This window comes from Canis lupus, chromosome 13, assembly GCF_003254725.2.
Source record: "Canis lupus dingo isolate Sandy chromosome 13, ASM325472v2, whole genome shotgun sequence".
In the NCBI taxonomy this organism is placed as follows: domain Eukaryota; kingdom Metazoa; phylum Chordata; class Mammalia; order Carnivora; family Canidae; genus Canis; species Canis lupus.
Genome location: NC_064255.1, coordinates 18,700,938 through 18,718,275, shown reverse-complemented (window position 1 = coordinate 18,718,275; position 17,338 = coordinate 18,700,938). Strand labels below are relative to the sequence as shown.

The 17,338-nt window shown below is 42.1% G+C and overlaps 1 protein-coding gene across 1 annotated transcript; it reads right to left on the bottom strand.

The window, feature by feature from the left end:
* Window positions 1-8,289: 8,289 nt before the first annotated feature.
* On the bottom strand, window positions 8,290-16,759 carry CCN3 (cellular communication network factor 3). Its single transcript, XM_025450839.3, has 5 exons — window positions 15,821-16,759; window positions 15,505-15,730; window positions 14,257-14,508; window positions 12,643-12,857; window positions 8,290-9,795 (listed from the first exon to the last, which is right to left on the bottom strand). The coding sequence occupies exons 1-5, from the start codon at window positions 15,890-15,892 to the stop codon at window positions 9,499-9,501; spliced, it is 1,062 nt and encodes a 353-aa protein (XP_025306624.1). The 5' UTR covers window positions 15,893-16,759; the 3' UTR covers window positions 8,290-9,498.
* Window positions 16,760-17,338: the final 579 nt, after the last annotated feature.

Below are 17,338 nucleotides of genomic sequence, written 5' to 3'. Positions count from 1 at the left end.
GTGATGTTGAGAATCTTTTCATGTATCTTTTGGGCATCTTTGTCTTTTTTAGAAAAAAATGTTATTCGGGTTTTCTATTCATTTTTTTAAATTGGATAATTTGTGGTTTTTTTTGGTGTTGAGCTGTATAATTCTTTATATGTTTTGGATATTAACCTTTTATCAAATATATCATTTGTAAATATCTTTTCTCATTCAGTAGATTGCCTTTTCATTTTGTCTATGGTTTCCTTCACTGTGCAGAAGCTTTTCATTTTGGTGGAGTCTCGGTAGTTCATTTTTGCTTTTGTTTCCTTTGCCTGAGGAGACATATCTAGAAAAGTGTTGCTAAGGCTAATATCAAAGAGATTACTATTTCTGTTTTCTTCTAGGAGTTTTGGGTCTCCCAATTACATCTTTAAATCATCTTAAATTTATTTTTGTGTATAGTATAAGAAAGTGGTCCAGTTTTGTTCTTTTGCATGTAGTTTCCCGGTTTTTCTTTTTTTTTTTTTTTTTTTTTTTTTAAGAGAGAACGTTTCCTTTCTTTCATTTTTTTTTTTTATTTATTTATGATAGTCACAGAGAGAGAGAGAGGGGCAGAGACACAGGCAGAGGGAGAAGCAGGCTCCATGCACCGGGAGCCCGATGTGGGATTCGATCCCGGGTCCCCAGGATCGCGCCCTGGGCCAAAGGCAGGCGCCAAACCGCTGCGCCACCCAGGGATCCCAGTTTCCCGGTTTTTCTAACACCATTTATTAAAAAGATTGTCTTTTCCCTATTGTATATTCTTGTCTTCTCTGTTGTACATTAATTATCCTTGTAAGTGTTGCTTTGTTTCTGGGCTTTCTATTCTGTTCCATTGATCTATGTGTCTATTTTTGTGCTAGTACCGTATTGCTTTGATTATACATATCTTTGGAGTATATCTTAAAATCTGGGATTGTGATGCCTCCTGTTTTGTTCTTCTTGCTCAAGATTACTTGGGCTATAAGGTTGGTAGGGTGTAGTTTTAATAGCTGGTTCTTTGTTGGCTTTTTCATATCTCTACCACTTTGAGGGATATTGTATACATACAGTTTTAATTAATATTTGCATTGCTTATTCCATTATCACAGTGCCTAGAGAGACCAGAATAAATCTGAAGGCTATGGTGGTTATTTTCTAATCCAGAAACCTAAAGTGCTTTTACTGCAATGAGTTCAGCCTTCAGAATGCTCATGATAATAAAAGAGAAAAGAAAGAGAAAGGGCATTTCAAGCTTTGGGGGTAAGTCATGCTGCAGGCAGTCTGGCCTCCACAGTCAGGTGCCTCTGGGTTTGAGTCCTTACCTGTCTCATCTATAAAATAGGAAAATAGTACTAATCTTGTAACATTGTTACAAAGAAATATTAGGTTGTAAAGATGAAATTTATAAGTGCACGGCACGTACTTATAGGTACTCTATAAGTCAATATGGACGGGACCACAGAAGCTGGTGAATTCAATATCCTTGTTTTATGGGCACAGAAGTCCACAAGCTATTCAAGTAGAACATGGTTTTTTCCAAGTTCGGTGTTTCCCAATATGTTCTGCTACTATGTTTTTGTCTCAGCTGAAGAGGCATGTTGTAAGGGAGGATTGAAAAGAAATTGGGAAAAACTTAGTGGATACCATTTTGTGATGGGCCTTGAATGATAGATAAGATTTCAAAAGATGAAGCTAATGGAAGGAGGACTTCTGGACTCCTGGACTTTCATTCCAGGTAGATGATATATAGCAACAAGAAGAGTCTGGACACAATAAAAGTTGAGCCCTTCTGCCAAAGGGGAAAAAGGTCAGATGATCCCTCTGAACAAGCCCCTGGACCTAGGCTTGGAGGATAGACATTTCTCTTAATGAATGAAGGCTTAGAGGGAAACCCTATCTGAAACCCTATCTCTCTGTGTCTGAAATCTTCCAAGTATGTGCTTAGGCACAAGAGACTCTCTTTTCCCATGGTTGCTGCAGAGGGACCTCTGTAAGTAGCTGATGTTCAGATGAGAAACTGGCTTCTAAATAGGCTTCAGATGAGGAACTGGTTTACATAAGAACAGGGGTCTGAACTGCTTTACACTCAGTTTTGGGATATTACTTTTTCTGGATCCTTTCTGGAATTTAGGGGGCCCCCAATATGGGATTGAGCTCTATGGAGCCCACTGTCATGAAAATAGTCAAAATGGCAAGCAGAAGAGGGAAGGCTAGAAAGACTTGATAATTTAATATAAAAAACTGAGGTCTGAGGAAAAACTAACACAATCCCCCAGACTATAAGCTTCCTGAGGACAAATATGTATTTGCCTTGTTTTCTGCTTTATTCCCAGTTCCAAAACATTACCTGGAATGTTATAGATAATCAATCCATATTTGTTGAATTGGTTAATAACTTAATTTATTGACTAATAAAATAAGAAACTCTTGCCTTCATCTCAGTGGTTGGTGAAAAGTTCAGGACCACATTCATGACAGTTCTTGATCTCAAAATTGTTACCCAAATTCAATGTGTTTTTTTCGTTTTTTGTTTTTTGTTTTTGTTTTTTGTTTTTTTTTTGGCAAAGACTGCATATGCTACCCCATGCCTCCTGTCAGGGAAGTTCCTTAGGTGGTGACCAGTATCCAAAGCACAAATTCTCAGAGCTTAGTAATAGGTCTTCATCCATTTGACCCTTTTGAACATGTTCTACCTACTTCCTCAACTGGACTATACGTAACCCTCAGAATGTAGACAATAACACAGAGGGATTAAATGTATAAATTCTGGATTCTGAATATGGGGGTTCAGATCTAGGCTTTTCCACATAACATATTGATGATCCTATGTAATATATTTATCTCCCCAAAGCTTTGTTTTCTTCAGCTGTGATTTTGAGATATAACAATACCCAACTCTTCGGATTCTTAAAGGACTAAAGTAAGTGTGGTAATCTATGTAAAGCACTTTGCATATTGCCTGGTACTTAATAATCTTGTAAATATTATTTCTCTTTTTCCTTTACTTTGTCTCTCTTAAAAAATCTTCTTTTTAAATTATATATAGTAAAATCAACATTTAAAATATTTATGAAAGTAAGATAAATCTTACAATTGATGATATGTCTTAGGTGAATTGACATAATTTTATGTCTTTTTGATACATAAATTAATAGTATATCTTACAATTGGTGGCTTCTAAAATGAGATAAAATTTGAAATTATTGTAACTGCTATTTTGACTATGTGAAGTATGCAAGGAGATATGAAACTTCAGTGTAGACGTTGTGCATCATTCTGGAGCATCAATTTTACTTGAAGATATATGGATATATTAAAGAGAAGTCAAGATTTACCTGAATTTTTAATTGAAAAATGTGGCATGCCACAGAAACTTTGGCCTGAAATGCTGGATTTCTGCTATAGGTGTTCATTATGCTTAGCTGCTTAGCGTAATGTGATGGAAAAATGTGAGAAGCACAGTGAGAAGCAGTGGTAAGAAAATCAGCCAAGGTCTCTGCCCTCATGGATCTTAGGGTCTAGTGGAGGAGGGACTTGAAAACTAATAACAGAGGGGGGGTATTTTAGCTGCTGTGTTAGTAAAATTATTACAAGCAGCAGTTGAGCACAAGAGAGGGCGTGGTCAGTTCTGTTGGTGGAAAAAGGGTGCCAGTCAAGAAGCCTTCTCAGAGAAGGTAAACTTAAAGTAGATTCTTGAACAAGGATATGGAATTTGGGCACATGAGAGGGCCCATCCAACAGGATCCTTGTAGTCTTTGTCCTTTCTTCTGGGAGCTGAGATGCTCTGCAAAGTATCAGGGAAATTTTTCACTGTTGAAATTTAGAAATTTTTAGAGGAACTAGAACTTGCATTTACTGGCATCTCCTCTGCCATGGTCCTCCAAGGATCTTGTGGGTGGCCTTGCTTCAGCAAGACAAATCTGGGTTCGTTTGGAGCATAGTGACCCTTACTTAACCCACACAAAGAGCTCTGTAACCTCTTCCAGACTTCTGAACCTCTGCTACAAGCAAACCTGCTTCTCAGATTTTGCTCATAAAATATAAGTCCAAGCAACATCCTCTTCTTGGATTATAAAACATTTGTTTCCAGGCTTTTTCCAGTAGAACCAGTGGTCAGTTCATTCTGTGAAATGCTGCATTTGAATGGAACTGTATATTCTTTTGTAAAGCTCCCTGGGCTGAAATTCAGACCTTAATTTTCTTGTCCTAATGAGAGACACACATCCTTTAGGAAGAATGGTACAACATTGACATCCTTACCCTTTGCACCTCCTGATTATCCCCCAGAACAGCTGGCTTAATGTAACAGTAATTCGCAGTCCTCAGCTGGATGGCTGCAGAGAATTCGTCATTATTCAGAGTTCAGCAAGTGCCAGTAGTGTTATTGAAGTGGTAATTGAATTTGGTGAACCCTCTGTGGTCCAGACAGCATAGCACTGCCGGCAAGAACCATGCAGTGTGGTTAAGATGAACACATTTCCAACAATAATGAATCTTCAAACTAAGCTCGATAGCACACAGCCAAAAGGACATACTGTTTTGATAATTTGATTTATGATATTGAGCATTTTGGATTGAAACCCATGCAGAAGCATGACAATGTGTACCTACAGGAAGATCCTGGAAGAAAAATCCAGTACAGCTTAGAAATCTCTGTCGAAAGTTCTATTGATAATCTCATCAAGCACAGATATGTATGTGACAAATTATTTCCTTGTGTCAAGATGTCCTTACCACATTCTTGAACTGAATCCTTGTGTGGTGGAAGAAAAATTCCCAAATAATTTTCAATGAAGTGTGCCTTATCGCTAAGCAGCAATTAAGTGCTTTCAAAATTTCACATTCACAGAATGATCCCAACAATCTCACTACTTTGCAATGCTGTTTCTAAAAGAGAACATTTATAGTTTGGGAAAATAGCACAAAAATGAAAACTGTTGGAATTGTTTTGGTTGCTGAAAATATACTTGGCCTCATGGCTGTGGCGCTGAAGAAAGGAAAGAGCTTTGGCTCTGAGCTCAAGCAGATCCTGAGTTTGAACCCCAGCTCCTTCATTTACTGTGTCCTTAATAGGCAATTAGCTTCCTTTATAGTCTGCATCTTTCCCTATAAAAATGAGGTCAGTAATGTCTACTTCTGAACATGACAAAGAATAAGGGGCAGAGCTTGGCTGTACTGGATACTTATTGTTAAAATAGCTGTCATTTGCTGGCCTACTATGTGTCTGGCACAGTCAAGTGCTTATGAACACATATTCTCTTACAACAAGGTGGGGTTGATACTTGGGGTGACCAATTTGGCCCAGTTTGCCTGGGACTGTCTGATCTTACAACTAAAAGTCCTGAGTCCCAGAAATTCTCTGTCTGGGACAAATGAGGATGGTTGGTCACTCTATTAATATTATGGCCTCCTGCTACAGGTGTGGAAACTGAGGCTCAGAGAGTATGTACAAATTGCTCAATATCCCACCGCTGGGAAAGAGTAGGCCTGGTATTCAGACCCAAGCTTGAATAACCTCAAACCTGCACTCTTTCTGCAGCCCTCAACCCTGCTCAGTAAATGTTGCTCTCTTTGCCATTTCCTAGAACATTCTGGATTTAACAGATATTTATAGATCAGATTGCATTTTTTTCAAAAGTCTTCAGTTATCTTTAATAAGTCTTTAGGACTGCATGCATGTGCGTGTTTGTGTGGGTCTGAGAGTAGGGGATTGCTCTCCAAGTGGCAGTGATAATGAAAATGATAGTTTAAAATCCCAATATTTATTTCAAAGACTGTTCTATCTGTTGTCCATTCATTCATTTTGTCCATTCATTCATTTATTCATCCACTCATTCAACAGGTATATAGTGAAGTCTTACTGTGTGCCAGATACTGGGGCAGATACAAAGAAGACTAAGATGCAGGCCTCCAGATGCTCAATGTAATGGAACTTAAGGGATGGGTTGTAAAATGCTATGACACTATGAGGCAAGCCCTCCATCATTCCCATCTCCCCTCACACACTCAAGCCATGCAGATCATCTCTAATGAAGCTCCAAGTTCATTCCTGACACTAGGTTTTTGTTTTTTTTTTTTTTTTTTTTTTTGCATTAGCTGTTAACTTCTGCTCAGAAGATTCTTTCTCCTAATCTTGGTCATTCAGATCTAGGATGAAATGTGATTTCTTCAGAAAAAGCTTCATAGACCACTTCCAGCTAAATTGACCATAAAGAAATTCTCTATTAGCTCGTCCTGTTTTGATGACCTTCGTTGGGTTTATTTATCACTATTTGATATTCATCTTCGTTGATCGTTTGCTTGCTTTTTGCCTGCTCTTGCCAACAGAGAGAGTGTAAATTCCAGGAAGGAGAGGTAACTTATTTTATTGTTTGTTTTATTAATGGCTGTTTTCCCAGAACTTAAAACAATGCTAGGCACCCAGAATCAGTCAGTAAGTGATTTTTGAATGAACAAAATGAATGAATTAGCAAGTGTTTTGGATGCTGGAAGTGGTAGTCAACTCAACATGAATGCAGAGGTATGAGGGGAACTTTGCTTGAAGGGATATCTGAATTTACCCTAATTCTTTTATCCTCCCGCTTTTAAAGGTAGTATGTTCTTATGTTCTCAGTTAAAAAAAGGAAAAATGTAAAGAAATCACAAACAAAAAAGGCCCATCATAGCATAACACTATAATACTTTATTGTATATTGTCTCCTGGCTCTCTTTACATTTGTGTTCACAAATACTTTTGAACAAAAACAAATCACTTTTTTCACAGTTCTATACTTTTTGTAAGAGGTAAGTATTTTCTTACATTATCATTTTATAGATAGCTTTATTATTCATCAGAATGATGAAGTATTGGGATTTATCTAGTCAAGTATATCATTGACCTTTGGAGTTGCCTTTTTGCCATTGTGGACAATATTGGACTCAACAGCCTTGCAGATAGGTTATTTTTGCATGGATTCACCTGATAGTTTAAAATAGAAACAAAAGGACTTTGGTTTGACTTCTAGATTTACCCATTTCTTTTAAGCATTTGTTTGAAATTTTTTAAGTTTCCTCATCTGTAAAATGGGGAGGAGTGCTTACATCACAGGGCAATTGGGCAAATTAAATTTTGTTAATGAAGGTAATGTGATCAGCACAAAGTGTGCAATAAATATTAGCTATCCTTGATAATTTCCTTTGATTAAACTCTAGAAATCAAATGGGCTTTCCTATTTATCTTAAGGGACAAATAGAAACTTGCTAAATGTATGGATCAGGTAGGAGACGTGAAGTCGAGAATAAGATTTATTTTTTTTATAAATTATGGAAGAACTATAGACCCACTTCATCAGCCAGAAACTTTAACATAAAGGTTATATTAACTTTGACCCTCACACTGTCCAGATAGCAGCCCTGTTCACAGCCCTGTTCATATTGCCCCTGGAAATATGCTCTTCTGGACACATGGTAAGAGTAGGTTGGTCAAGATAACGCTGGTGGTTTAAGCTGGATAATTGGGAGGATGGAGAGCACTTTGACTAGAGAATGAAGCTAGAGAGGTAAATTTTGCCTGGCCCAAGTTCAGTTTTTAATACATAGATGTGTCTAGCAGATTGTCCAGAAAAACATATCAGGGCTAGAGATGTTGGCTTCAGTAAACTATCTGATAGTGGAAACTATCTGAGACCTTGGCAATAGAGATCATCTAAATCAAAAAGAATTGCCTTTTAAACCATTTGTTTAAAAATTTTGAAGTTTCCTCCTCTGTGAAATGGAAAGGAGTGCTTACTTCATAGGACAATTGGACAAATTTTGTTTCCCTTCTGATAAGAAATTGGAAGCTCCTCCAAAAATATCTGCTTTGTTTTCAATAGATGCTGTCACTTGGTGTCTGATTTAATTTGTAAATTTTAATTTTTATTTTATTTAATTTTATTTATATTTTCTTTTTTATTTGAAAGTATGATTAACATAAAGCATTATATTAGTTTCAGGGGTACAGTGAGACCGTTTTCTATACATTACTCAGTGCTCATCATGAGAAGTGTACTCTTACTCCCTTCTCTCTATTTCACCTACTCCCTACTCACCTCCCTGCTGAAAACCACCAGTTTGCTCTCTGTATTTAAGAGTCTGGTTTCTTTTGTTTGTCTCTTTTTTTGTTTGTTTTGTTTCTTAAATTACACATATGAGTGAAACCATAAGGCATTTGTCTTTCTCTCTCTGACTTATTCCACTTAGCATTATACCCTCTAGATCCATCCATTATTCATATTTTCAACAAGCAACTCATAAGCACATAAGTAATAGCAGAGTCACACATTGATAAAATCATGTTTATTTAGTGATGTCTGACAAATAGAGAAAGTAAAAAGAATATTTAAAAAATGTATAACTTATATATAAATACTTTAAAAGAGAAAAGCTGAACACATGTGGTGACATTAAAAGAATGTATACATTTAAGTTTGCAGCCTTATAGCTTGACACATTAGATACACATATGAATACACATGTATCTTGTTCATGAGTTTGCATAATTAGGGCCCAAGGATAAGTTTTGGGCATGTCTACAATAATTCTGAACTCCCATAAAATTTGTGGTATTTTACCACCACAGTCATGTTGATGTTGTTCTTATTTTCCAAATCTAAGACCAGCACATTTGAAAGTAATCAAAGGTTGTAATCAGGTGCTTTGAGCCCCAGTTTACTCATCAGAAAGATGAAGAAAATCTCTGCTGATGTGTTCTGCTTCTTCTGAATGAAAAAGCATAAGCCCCAACAGCCTCCAGCATATAGAAATGTATGAGGGCTGACAGGCCTGGTCCTCTCTGTATTAGGGGGAGTTTTCTGTTTAGCTTCTTTCTTTGGAAAGGAGTCAACTTGTCTGCAATGGAGCAAGTTTATCACACCAGTCCACTTAGCTAACAAACATTCCATTCCTGTAGATACAGTCTGTTTCCTAGTGTGCAATGAAACAGAAGACTAATAGTCTCTGGATTTCAAACTGAAGAGCTACACATTTCCTCAGATCTTGAACCTGGAAGTTCAGAGTTGAGCCACTCAAAAAGAGAGTTCAACAGAGATCCCTTAAATCAAACTTCACTGTATGGCAAAATATTCTCATGACATGTTCAGTATGATATTGAATTTCACTGTGACATTCATGACAGTGACATTTTCTTGATATTGCACTAGTGTATAACAAAATAAGATGAGTGTAATGTGATAGAATACACAGTAAAACATGTATCTGATTTCTTAAATTTATACAAATTTTCATTTGTAGTCAATACCACAGAAAAGTAAGTCATCCCTAAGTACTATCCTGAGCTTACCTTGATTTCAAGTTTACAGTTAATCATATCTTTCATTTAAAAAAAAAGACAGATATAACTGACCTTAAATGACCACAGAAAATACATAGGACTCAGGGGTAAAATAATAATTCTTCTTAATTTTCTTATATTCATTTGATGGTGGGTAGCTACAGTTTGCCTCCATGGGTATGCTTCTCAAGGAATACATGTTACATTTCCCCTCTGCTGGTGTTTGGCTTTAACTCTTGGAGGAAGGCCTCACGGTTATGAGGACAGTTGCTGTGACAGGTGCAGGTCCCAATGACCATCACTGGTTTCTTGATGATCTGACCTGGGGAACACTGGAACTCCACCTGGATGGTTTTGGTGTTGTGGGGAGTGCAGCATCGGCCATCACTACAGACCCCACAGAACCTGGGCTTATAAGTGTGCAGGCTAGTGCAGTTCTTGAACTGCAGGTGGATGGCTTTGAGTGACTTTGTGGTACGAAGACACTTTTTTCCTTTCTGAGAAAGAAGAAAAGGAGAGATCATGGAATGGCTACCACTCCTCCAAGGGTAATTATATTTATATAATATAAATATTATTTATATTATATAAATATAATATATATATTTATATATATATAAAGCTATATTTTTCAAGGCACTGGGACAGGTTTTGGTGTTGTTTTAGCCAATGTATCCTTAGGCATTATAAAGAGAAAGGGAATATACCTGGCAGCATTGCATACCTACTAATGCTTCACATACTTTTCAGACATTAATTCACTTAACATTCTTAGCAATATTTGCTCCTACAAGGATCGATTATTTATGTAAGGAACAACTGTGCAAGTTTCACAGATTAGTAAATGGGAGTCTCAAAGGCCCAAAGTCACCAGAAACACCTAATTATTGAATGTCTGACACAAGCTCATGCCTTCTATTATACCATAACCTCGGGAATGAAAGTGGGATTTAAGATTATTTTCCAATGAATGCATATAAGTAGAGAATTTATTCAATATGCCATTAGTAATAGTTGATGAGGGACCCTCATATTGATAATTCAGCACAGCATTGACTCTGTTTATTTCCCACTTAGATTTCTTTACCCACAGGGATCCCTGGGTGGCTCAGCGGTTTGGGGCCTGCCTTCAGCCAGGGGCGTGATCCTGGAGTCTCGGGATTGAGTCCTGCATCGGACTTCCTGCGTGGAGCCTGCTTCTCCCTCTGCCTGTGTCTCTGCCTCTCCCTCTCTCTCTCTGTGTGTCTCTCATGAATAAATAAATACAATCTTTAAAAAATTAATTAATTAAAAACAAGATTTCTTGACCCACTAATTTGCCATAAGTCTCCTGCTTTTCACTTTCCTAGGCACAGCCCACAGCTGTGGAGTCATGAGCCTTGGGATTCTCTTAAATCAGTGGCTCTCAAACTTTACTATACATCAGAATCCTCTAGAAGGTTTGCTAAAACACAGATTGTTGGGCCTTACACTCAGAGTTTCTGATTCAGTAGGTCTGATTTGGGCCCCAATAATGTGCATTTCTAACAAGTTCTTAGATGACAATGCTGGTTTGGGGAGCCACACTTTGAGAAGCACTGGCTGACATTTAAGCAACTCTTCATGTTAGGAAGCTATGATTATTATGCTAGTATCTCCCTAGATGCCAAATAAATTTTGGAATCTTTATGAAATGTATGTAAGTAACAAATATAATATCTCCCCTTATAAAACTGGGTGCAAGTTACACAAAAGAATGTAAGAATTTTGTCAAAAGAAACAATAGAAAAAGCAAAATTTTAGAGGCATGGCATGAAAAAGCCTTATTTAATAAAGAAGTAAATGTGTTCTTAACAATATTAAGGGCCTCTTGTTTCTTCCTTTTTCATATTTAATGTGTAACCTATATTCTTGCCAATGTCCACAAAAAGGCACAAGGTCAGCAACATCTGCATGTGAGTGTGTGTGTGTGTGTGTATGAGAGAGAGAGAGAGAGAGAGAGAGAGAGAGAAAGAGAGACTAAGGGAAGTAGAGAGATGGGAACAGAGATATCTAGAGAGAGAAGGAGAGAGAGAGAGAGAGAGAGAGAGGCAGAGAGGTGGCTTTGTGGGTGAACCTACATAACTGTACTACATGTATGATATAATTCCCCTAAGAGTGGGGAGGTGCACCTTCTAGCACATAATTTTAGGGATAAGATGTTTCTATGTATTCTTTCAAAATTGGTGGAAGAAACATAATTAGGATGGATCCCCAAAAGTCATATAGCTATATAGCCATACAACTAATATGATTGCTGGAGACGTATTTTAGCAATAAATAGAAACGCTGCCTAATGTTAATAGAGTAATCTCTGCCCAGCCACTTTGTAAATTCATTCTGTTTAATCCTCATGACAACTTTGAGGTAGGTACTGTCAATAGCCTCATTATATGGGAGAAGAAATTGAGGCTTAGAGGCTAAGAAAAGTCATCCAGATCCCACAGCTCGTTCATGTGTAAGCCAGGATTTAGGTTGTCGGGCTCTATCTAGAGTCACACCCTTAAGCATTAGGTGATATTGCCTCAGTGTAGAGATATGTATATTTTTCATCATTAGACACTATTTTGGCCTTGGGTTTGTACAAATTTCCATATAATGGTTCAATTTGGTTGGGTATTGCATTTATCTGATCTAGGGCTCCAGTAACAAGGCCTCTGATGTCATCAGGAACCAATCAGAGCTTCTGATCCGCATGCCTTATAGTCAGTGTTAACACACTGAGTTGATACACTTCCAGCAAAAAGGGAAAGAAATGTGCTATTTTATTTGGCACATATCGCCTTATGCTGGCAAATGTACTATTCCCACTAGACTTTTTAAAATACTGAAAATAATTCCCAGACATCCATTCATTTATTTATCAACAATTGTTTATCAAGCACACAATATGGACCAGGTAGGATGTTGGGCACTGAGGGTTGAGCGAGCAAGCCTAAGGGTGAAAAAAAAAAAAAAAATGAGGTCAGAAATGAACTCTCTGAAATCAACTCTGCTTGGCAACTGAGCAGCCAGTTTTTTTCCAGGAATGGAATGGGATTTGCCAGACCATCTCGACTAGGGACACTATTAGAGTTGCTGGCTCCTCCCTCTACCTGTGGACCTGCCGTGAGTTGCTTGGGATAATTCAAAACATGAAAGAGAAAAAAAGAAGGTGAGTCCACTCACTGCAGGAACTTGTCTGCCTTTTCTCTGGGATTCACTCCCAGCTAGAGCTGATGTCTGAGTCAACTAGTGTCACCGTGTCACAATGACTTTCTAGAGCCCAGACGTCCATGAGGCAAAGCTACCTCCTCAAGGATGGGAGGCTGTCTCTAGGCTCCTACCTTATCTGCTGGTTGCTGGTGTTCTTGTTCACAGGGCCGCACCATGCAGAGCCGAGTCTGCTTCACCATTTCACACTGTGGATTTCTGTTGGTGACCCGGGTGGAAAAACCCATGCCACAGCTCTTGGAACATGCGCTCCACTCTGTGGTCTGTTCGATGCAGTTGATGCCGGAGTCAGAGACTGCAACTCCTAGCGTGGCTTCTGTCCTGTAGGCTATGGGGCAGACAAACAAAAGCAGCCACGTTGCGTAAAACACGAGGACTGCCAAATGATCCTTTCAACCATCATTGGAAAGAGGGCCTCATTCAATTCTGTACCCACTAAACTCAGGTGCTCCTGCGGCGCCTGGGTTGCTCAGTGGTTGAGTGTCTGCCTTTGACTCAGGACGTGATCCCAGGGTCCTGGGATAGAGTCCTGCCTCAGGCTCCCTGCAGGAAGCCTGCTTCTCCCTCTACCTGTGTCTCTGCCTCTCTCTGTGTGTCTCTCATGAATAAATGAATAAAATCTTTAAAAATAAAAAATAAACAAACTCTGGTGCTCTCAGGGGCCAGAACTGGACCTCGGTATTTATAAACTCTAAAGAGGTGGCACAATGCTGGCACACTGTAGGCCTTCCAGAAATTCTTTGTGGAATGGCTGTCCACCTTGTCCTGAAGAAGCTTGGGAGACCCTATCTTTAAGAAGTCCAGCAGTTTGAAGAACGTAGAACAGTATAATAGCATCAACAACCATTCCATAAGCTATAAAACGTGATTTTATACAGAGAAAGGATCATGATGAAATTTTAGTTGGATGAGCAATTAGAACCTACGGACTCAAAAGAGTGAGGAAGGCAATACTTTGCTCAAGGGAGGTGAAACTGGTTGTTTGGATTCTTGGGATATAGACACTTGGACTTTGATTACACAAAGTTCTGTCTCAATGTTTAATATGTATGGCTTGGGGCACTTCTGTTCTACATGGCAGTTTTCCTATCTGTAAGGCATAGCTGATAATTTCTGACCTCAGGAAAGCTGTAAAGCTCTGCTTACTGCCAGCATAAATAATCTGGCTGGTTCATGGCTTCTAAAATATTCTCTACTGGCTCTTGAATTTTTTTTTTTCAAAAAGCTATTTCCTTTATAAGATAAAACAAAAAGGAAAGCAAAACAAAGATCCTTGGCCCTTTCTACAGCATCAATCGGGAAGGTGGCATTTCTCTGTGACACCTGTAGCATTCTCTAGGGAGGCTGATCTTGAAAGCACATGGGCAATACACAGAATCTGGAAAAGAATGATTTCTTTTTACTTTTACCTCTGTGATGTTAATAAGGGTCAGGTGGGATGGACTAAAATATAAACAGTAGTCCTGCAATAGGACTAAGTCAGTTCCCTTGCTCAAAAGAACCACTGAATGCAGCAGGTTCTCTTTAGGAGAAACTGTGCATACTTCAATAACTTGGCTAGGATTCACACATGTGATGCGTTTGATCTCAGTGGGCAATCTGGAATCCACAACTGAATGGCCAGGAACGGAGGCCAGTTTCTCATCGCAAATCCGACACAGCACACATGCCTTGTGCCTGCATTTAACCTGTGCAGTGATCACTTTCAGGTATCCTGAGTCTCTTACCTGGAAGGGCAAGGCCTCCCAACTCTCCCTTCTCATTTGAGTCACAGATCCACTTTTCGCAGCACTCCCCGGGCACTTCAACTTTTCTTGGAGCTGGGCAATCAGGCTGGGGCAGGAGCAGGTCCTCTCCACAGCGAGGCACACAGCCAATCTGCCCATCTCTGCAGGCGCACTGGTATTTGCAGCTTGGCTGGAAGGTCTCCCCGCTTTGGTAAATGACCCCATCAAACACACAGTTGTCTCCTTCTACCGCTAGAGCATTGGGGAAGCAAGGCAGAGAGGGAAGGGGCAGAGAGCAAAATCAGGGATGGAGTGTGGTGGAGAAGCTACGCAAGCTACATGCAAACCCCAGATCCTCCTTTTTCCCGTTGAAGTGATCTGTTTCTTCTCTATCTCTGGCAGAGAGCGGTCCTCACGGAGGCCTCTGAGAGCAAGAAGAAAGCGTGAAGGCCATCTGCTCCTGCCACTTATTTTACAGATGAGGAGGAGGTGCATGACCAAGAAGTGACACTCCCCAGGTGCCACAGCTGTTGTTCCCAATGATAAAGTCATTTTTCTAGAACCTCTTTCGATCCTCCTACTCCAGCAGCTTAGAATTAAAAAGAAAAAAGTGCATTGCATATTCACCAAGTAGGTCAAATCTGGAAGGGGTGCTTGGCATTCCAGCACAACAATCACCACTAACTTAGAGAAGACAGGGGCGGCCTCCAACTAACGGGGCATCACGTGGAAAGATGATCTCCATCCATTACCTTTCACCAGCCTGAATGGGCTGGTTTCCTGCATTTTCTTTTATTCACAGCCCAGACTGGGGTTACACAGTCGTCCCAGGAGAGCAGGGGTTGCTTTAGCTCAAATAGGACCGTTACAGGTGTGCAAACAAACCTGCTGGGCGGCAGGTGGGGGAACTGTGAGCTTGGGAGTAAGCCCAAGGTTCCATCGCCCCCGCGAGCATCCCCTTGGAAATGTCCAAAGGAAATGATTTCACTGGCCCTAAAGTCGGCTCTGCTCCCCAGCTATCCGGACTCCACTCTCAGGAGGCGAGGGATGAAGGCGTCTCACCTTTGCCGGCCGCTTTCCTCTCCGGGCTCCCAAAGCCACGAGCGCCCCTCACCTCCACCCGCCCAGACCTTGCCCGCGCACAGCACCACCTGCGGCACCCTCGCCGCTGTTACCATTTGCACCTCGCCCTCTGGGAAGGGGGAAGGAGAGGGGCCGAGGGGCAGGCGGCGCGGGGGCCGGGGTTACCCATGCAGATGCCGCCTCCCGCGCTGGGGTCCGCTCTGCGGTCGCAGAAGAGGCCGCGGCTCTCCTCGCAGGGCTGCAGCGGGGAGCAGCTCTCGCCGCGCTGGCGGGCGCACACCAGGCAGCAGGAGCAGTCGTCCAGCACGGCTCGCACCCCGGGGGCGCAGGCCGGCGGCGTCGGGGCGCACCGGGCCGGACACTGGGTGGGACAGCGCTGGGCGGCGGCGACCTGGCGCGGGCGGGACAGGAAGGGGGAAGCTCTCAGCGGCGACCGTGGGAGGCGCGATCGCGCGCTGCCCCGCAGGGCCGAGCCGCTCACCTGTCCCAGGACCTGGAGCAGCAGGAAGGCCAGGCCAAAGCACCGCCTGGGCACCCCGCGCACGCTCTGCATGGTCAGGCTTTGCCCTCGCGCTTGCAGCGAACAAGCCCCCTGCAGGTCGGGCGCGCGCCTCTGGTCCCCGGCGGCCCCCGCGGAGCTCTTATAGCGCGCTCGCCGGACGCGCTCGAGCCGGTTGGCTGCGGGGCAGGCGGGGGCGGGGGGCGCGCTGGGTGGGGAATGGAACGAACCCCGGGGTTGCCATGGCAATTGGCCGTGGGTGCCGCTCTCCTTAGGGCGCGGCCCGGGGCCTGCGTGTGCCTGTGTGTGGCGACTGGCTCTTCCCGGAGCGCCGGGAGGGGCAGGGTGGAGTCGCGCGGCGGGGACCCAGGGGCGCCCGAGCGCGTGGGAAGGAAACGCCCGTTTGCTCCTGGAAGCCGCTTCGCCTTCCCCCGGGACCGGACCCCGGGGCGCCCCACCCGCTGCGCGCGGGGCTGCGGGCGCGGGGCTGTCCTCGGGGGGCGCCTGCAGGTTGGGGCCATCTGCGGGGGCCTGGCGAGAGGCCCGGGGGCTTAGTCAGAAGGGAAGCACGTGCAAGTTTGTCACCGTTTAGGGCACTCTTTGGATGTGTGTGTGGGGGGGGAGGGGCTAGGGGGGAGGGGAGCAGAGAGAAGAAGGAACGTGGAGGGGAAAAGCAAGAAAAGAGCAGGCAAAAGCAAAAAGCAAAGCGTCCCAGCGCCACGATGGGGGATGCCGTTGGCCAAATGGCAACGTTGCTTTGATTCTAATCACTCCAACTCCCTACTGGTTCTTAAAACAAACAAACTAAACAAAAACCGAAGCGATTCCTTGGGCTTGGAAGAAATAAAGTGAAAACATTATACAATGAAAATGTAAGAGCCTGAGTTAAATATGAGCTTTCTTCCTGATAGAAAAAAAAAAAAAAAGTCTTGAAACACCTGTTGTACCATGTCTAACGTCACGCAGCACATGTCAGAATCCAAGAGCCTCTGAGAGTTGGTGAGGCAGGTTCAGCTCAGCCACTGTCCAAAGGTCAGTGAGTTAGGTAAGAAGCGGGGAGGTATTTGCTTTCCTTGGCTGACCCCTTCCAGCAAATCTCTCTCTCAGGTGGCATCCGTGTTTTAAAAATTGCAGTGAAGCGCTTGTCATCTCTCATGAGAATGAGAGCAGTTTTGCTGCTCCAAAGGTGATATTGCTTGAGGGATTAAAAGAAAATTTCTCCCCTACTTCAACTTTGCTGCTGCCTCTGGGGTAACTAGGCCCAGCTCCTCCGAGGATAGCCACGTTGGAAAGACACTTTATAAGAAAAATTATACAGTCTTGTGATGTAACGCTAGACTTGAAAAAGAAACAAATTCTCTCTACATCATCCGTCTCTGACACGAAGGAAAGCAAAGACAGCTTGCGTAAGGGGCCAGGCCTGCCCTTGCAATGCCTGTTCCCCATGGTGAAGTCATCCCCAGCCCCTTCAGGAGAGTTCTCTGAGCAACTTGAGACTGC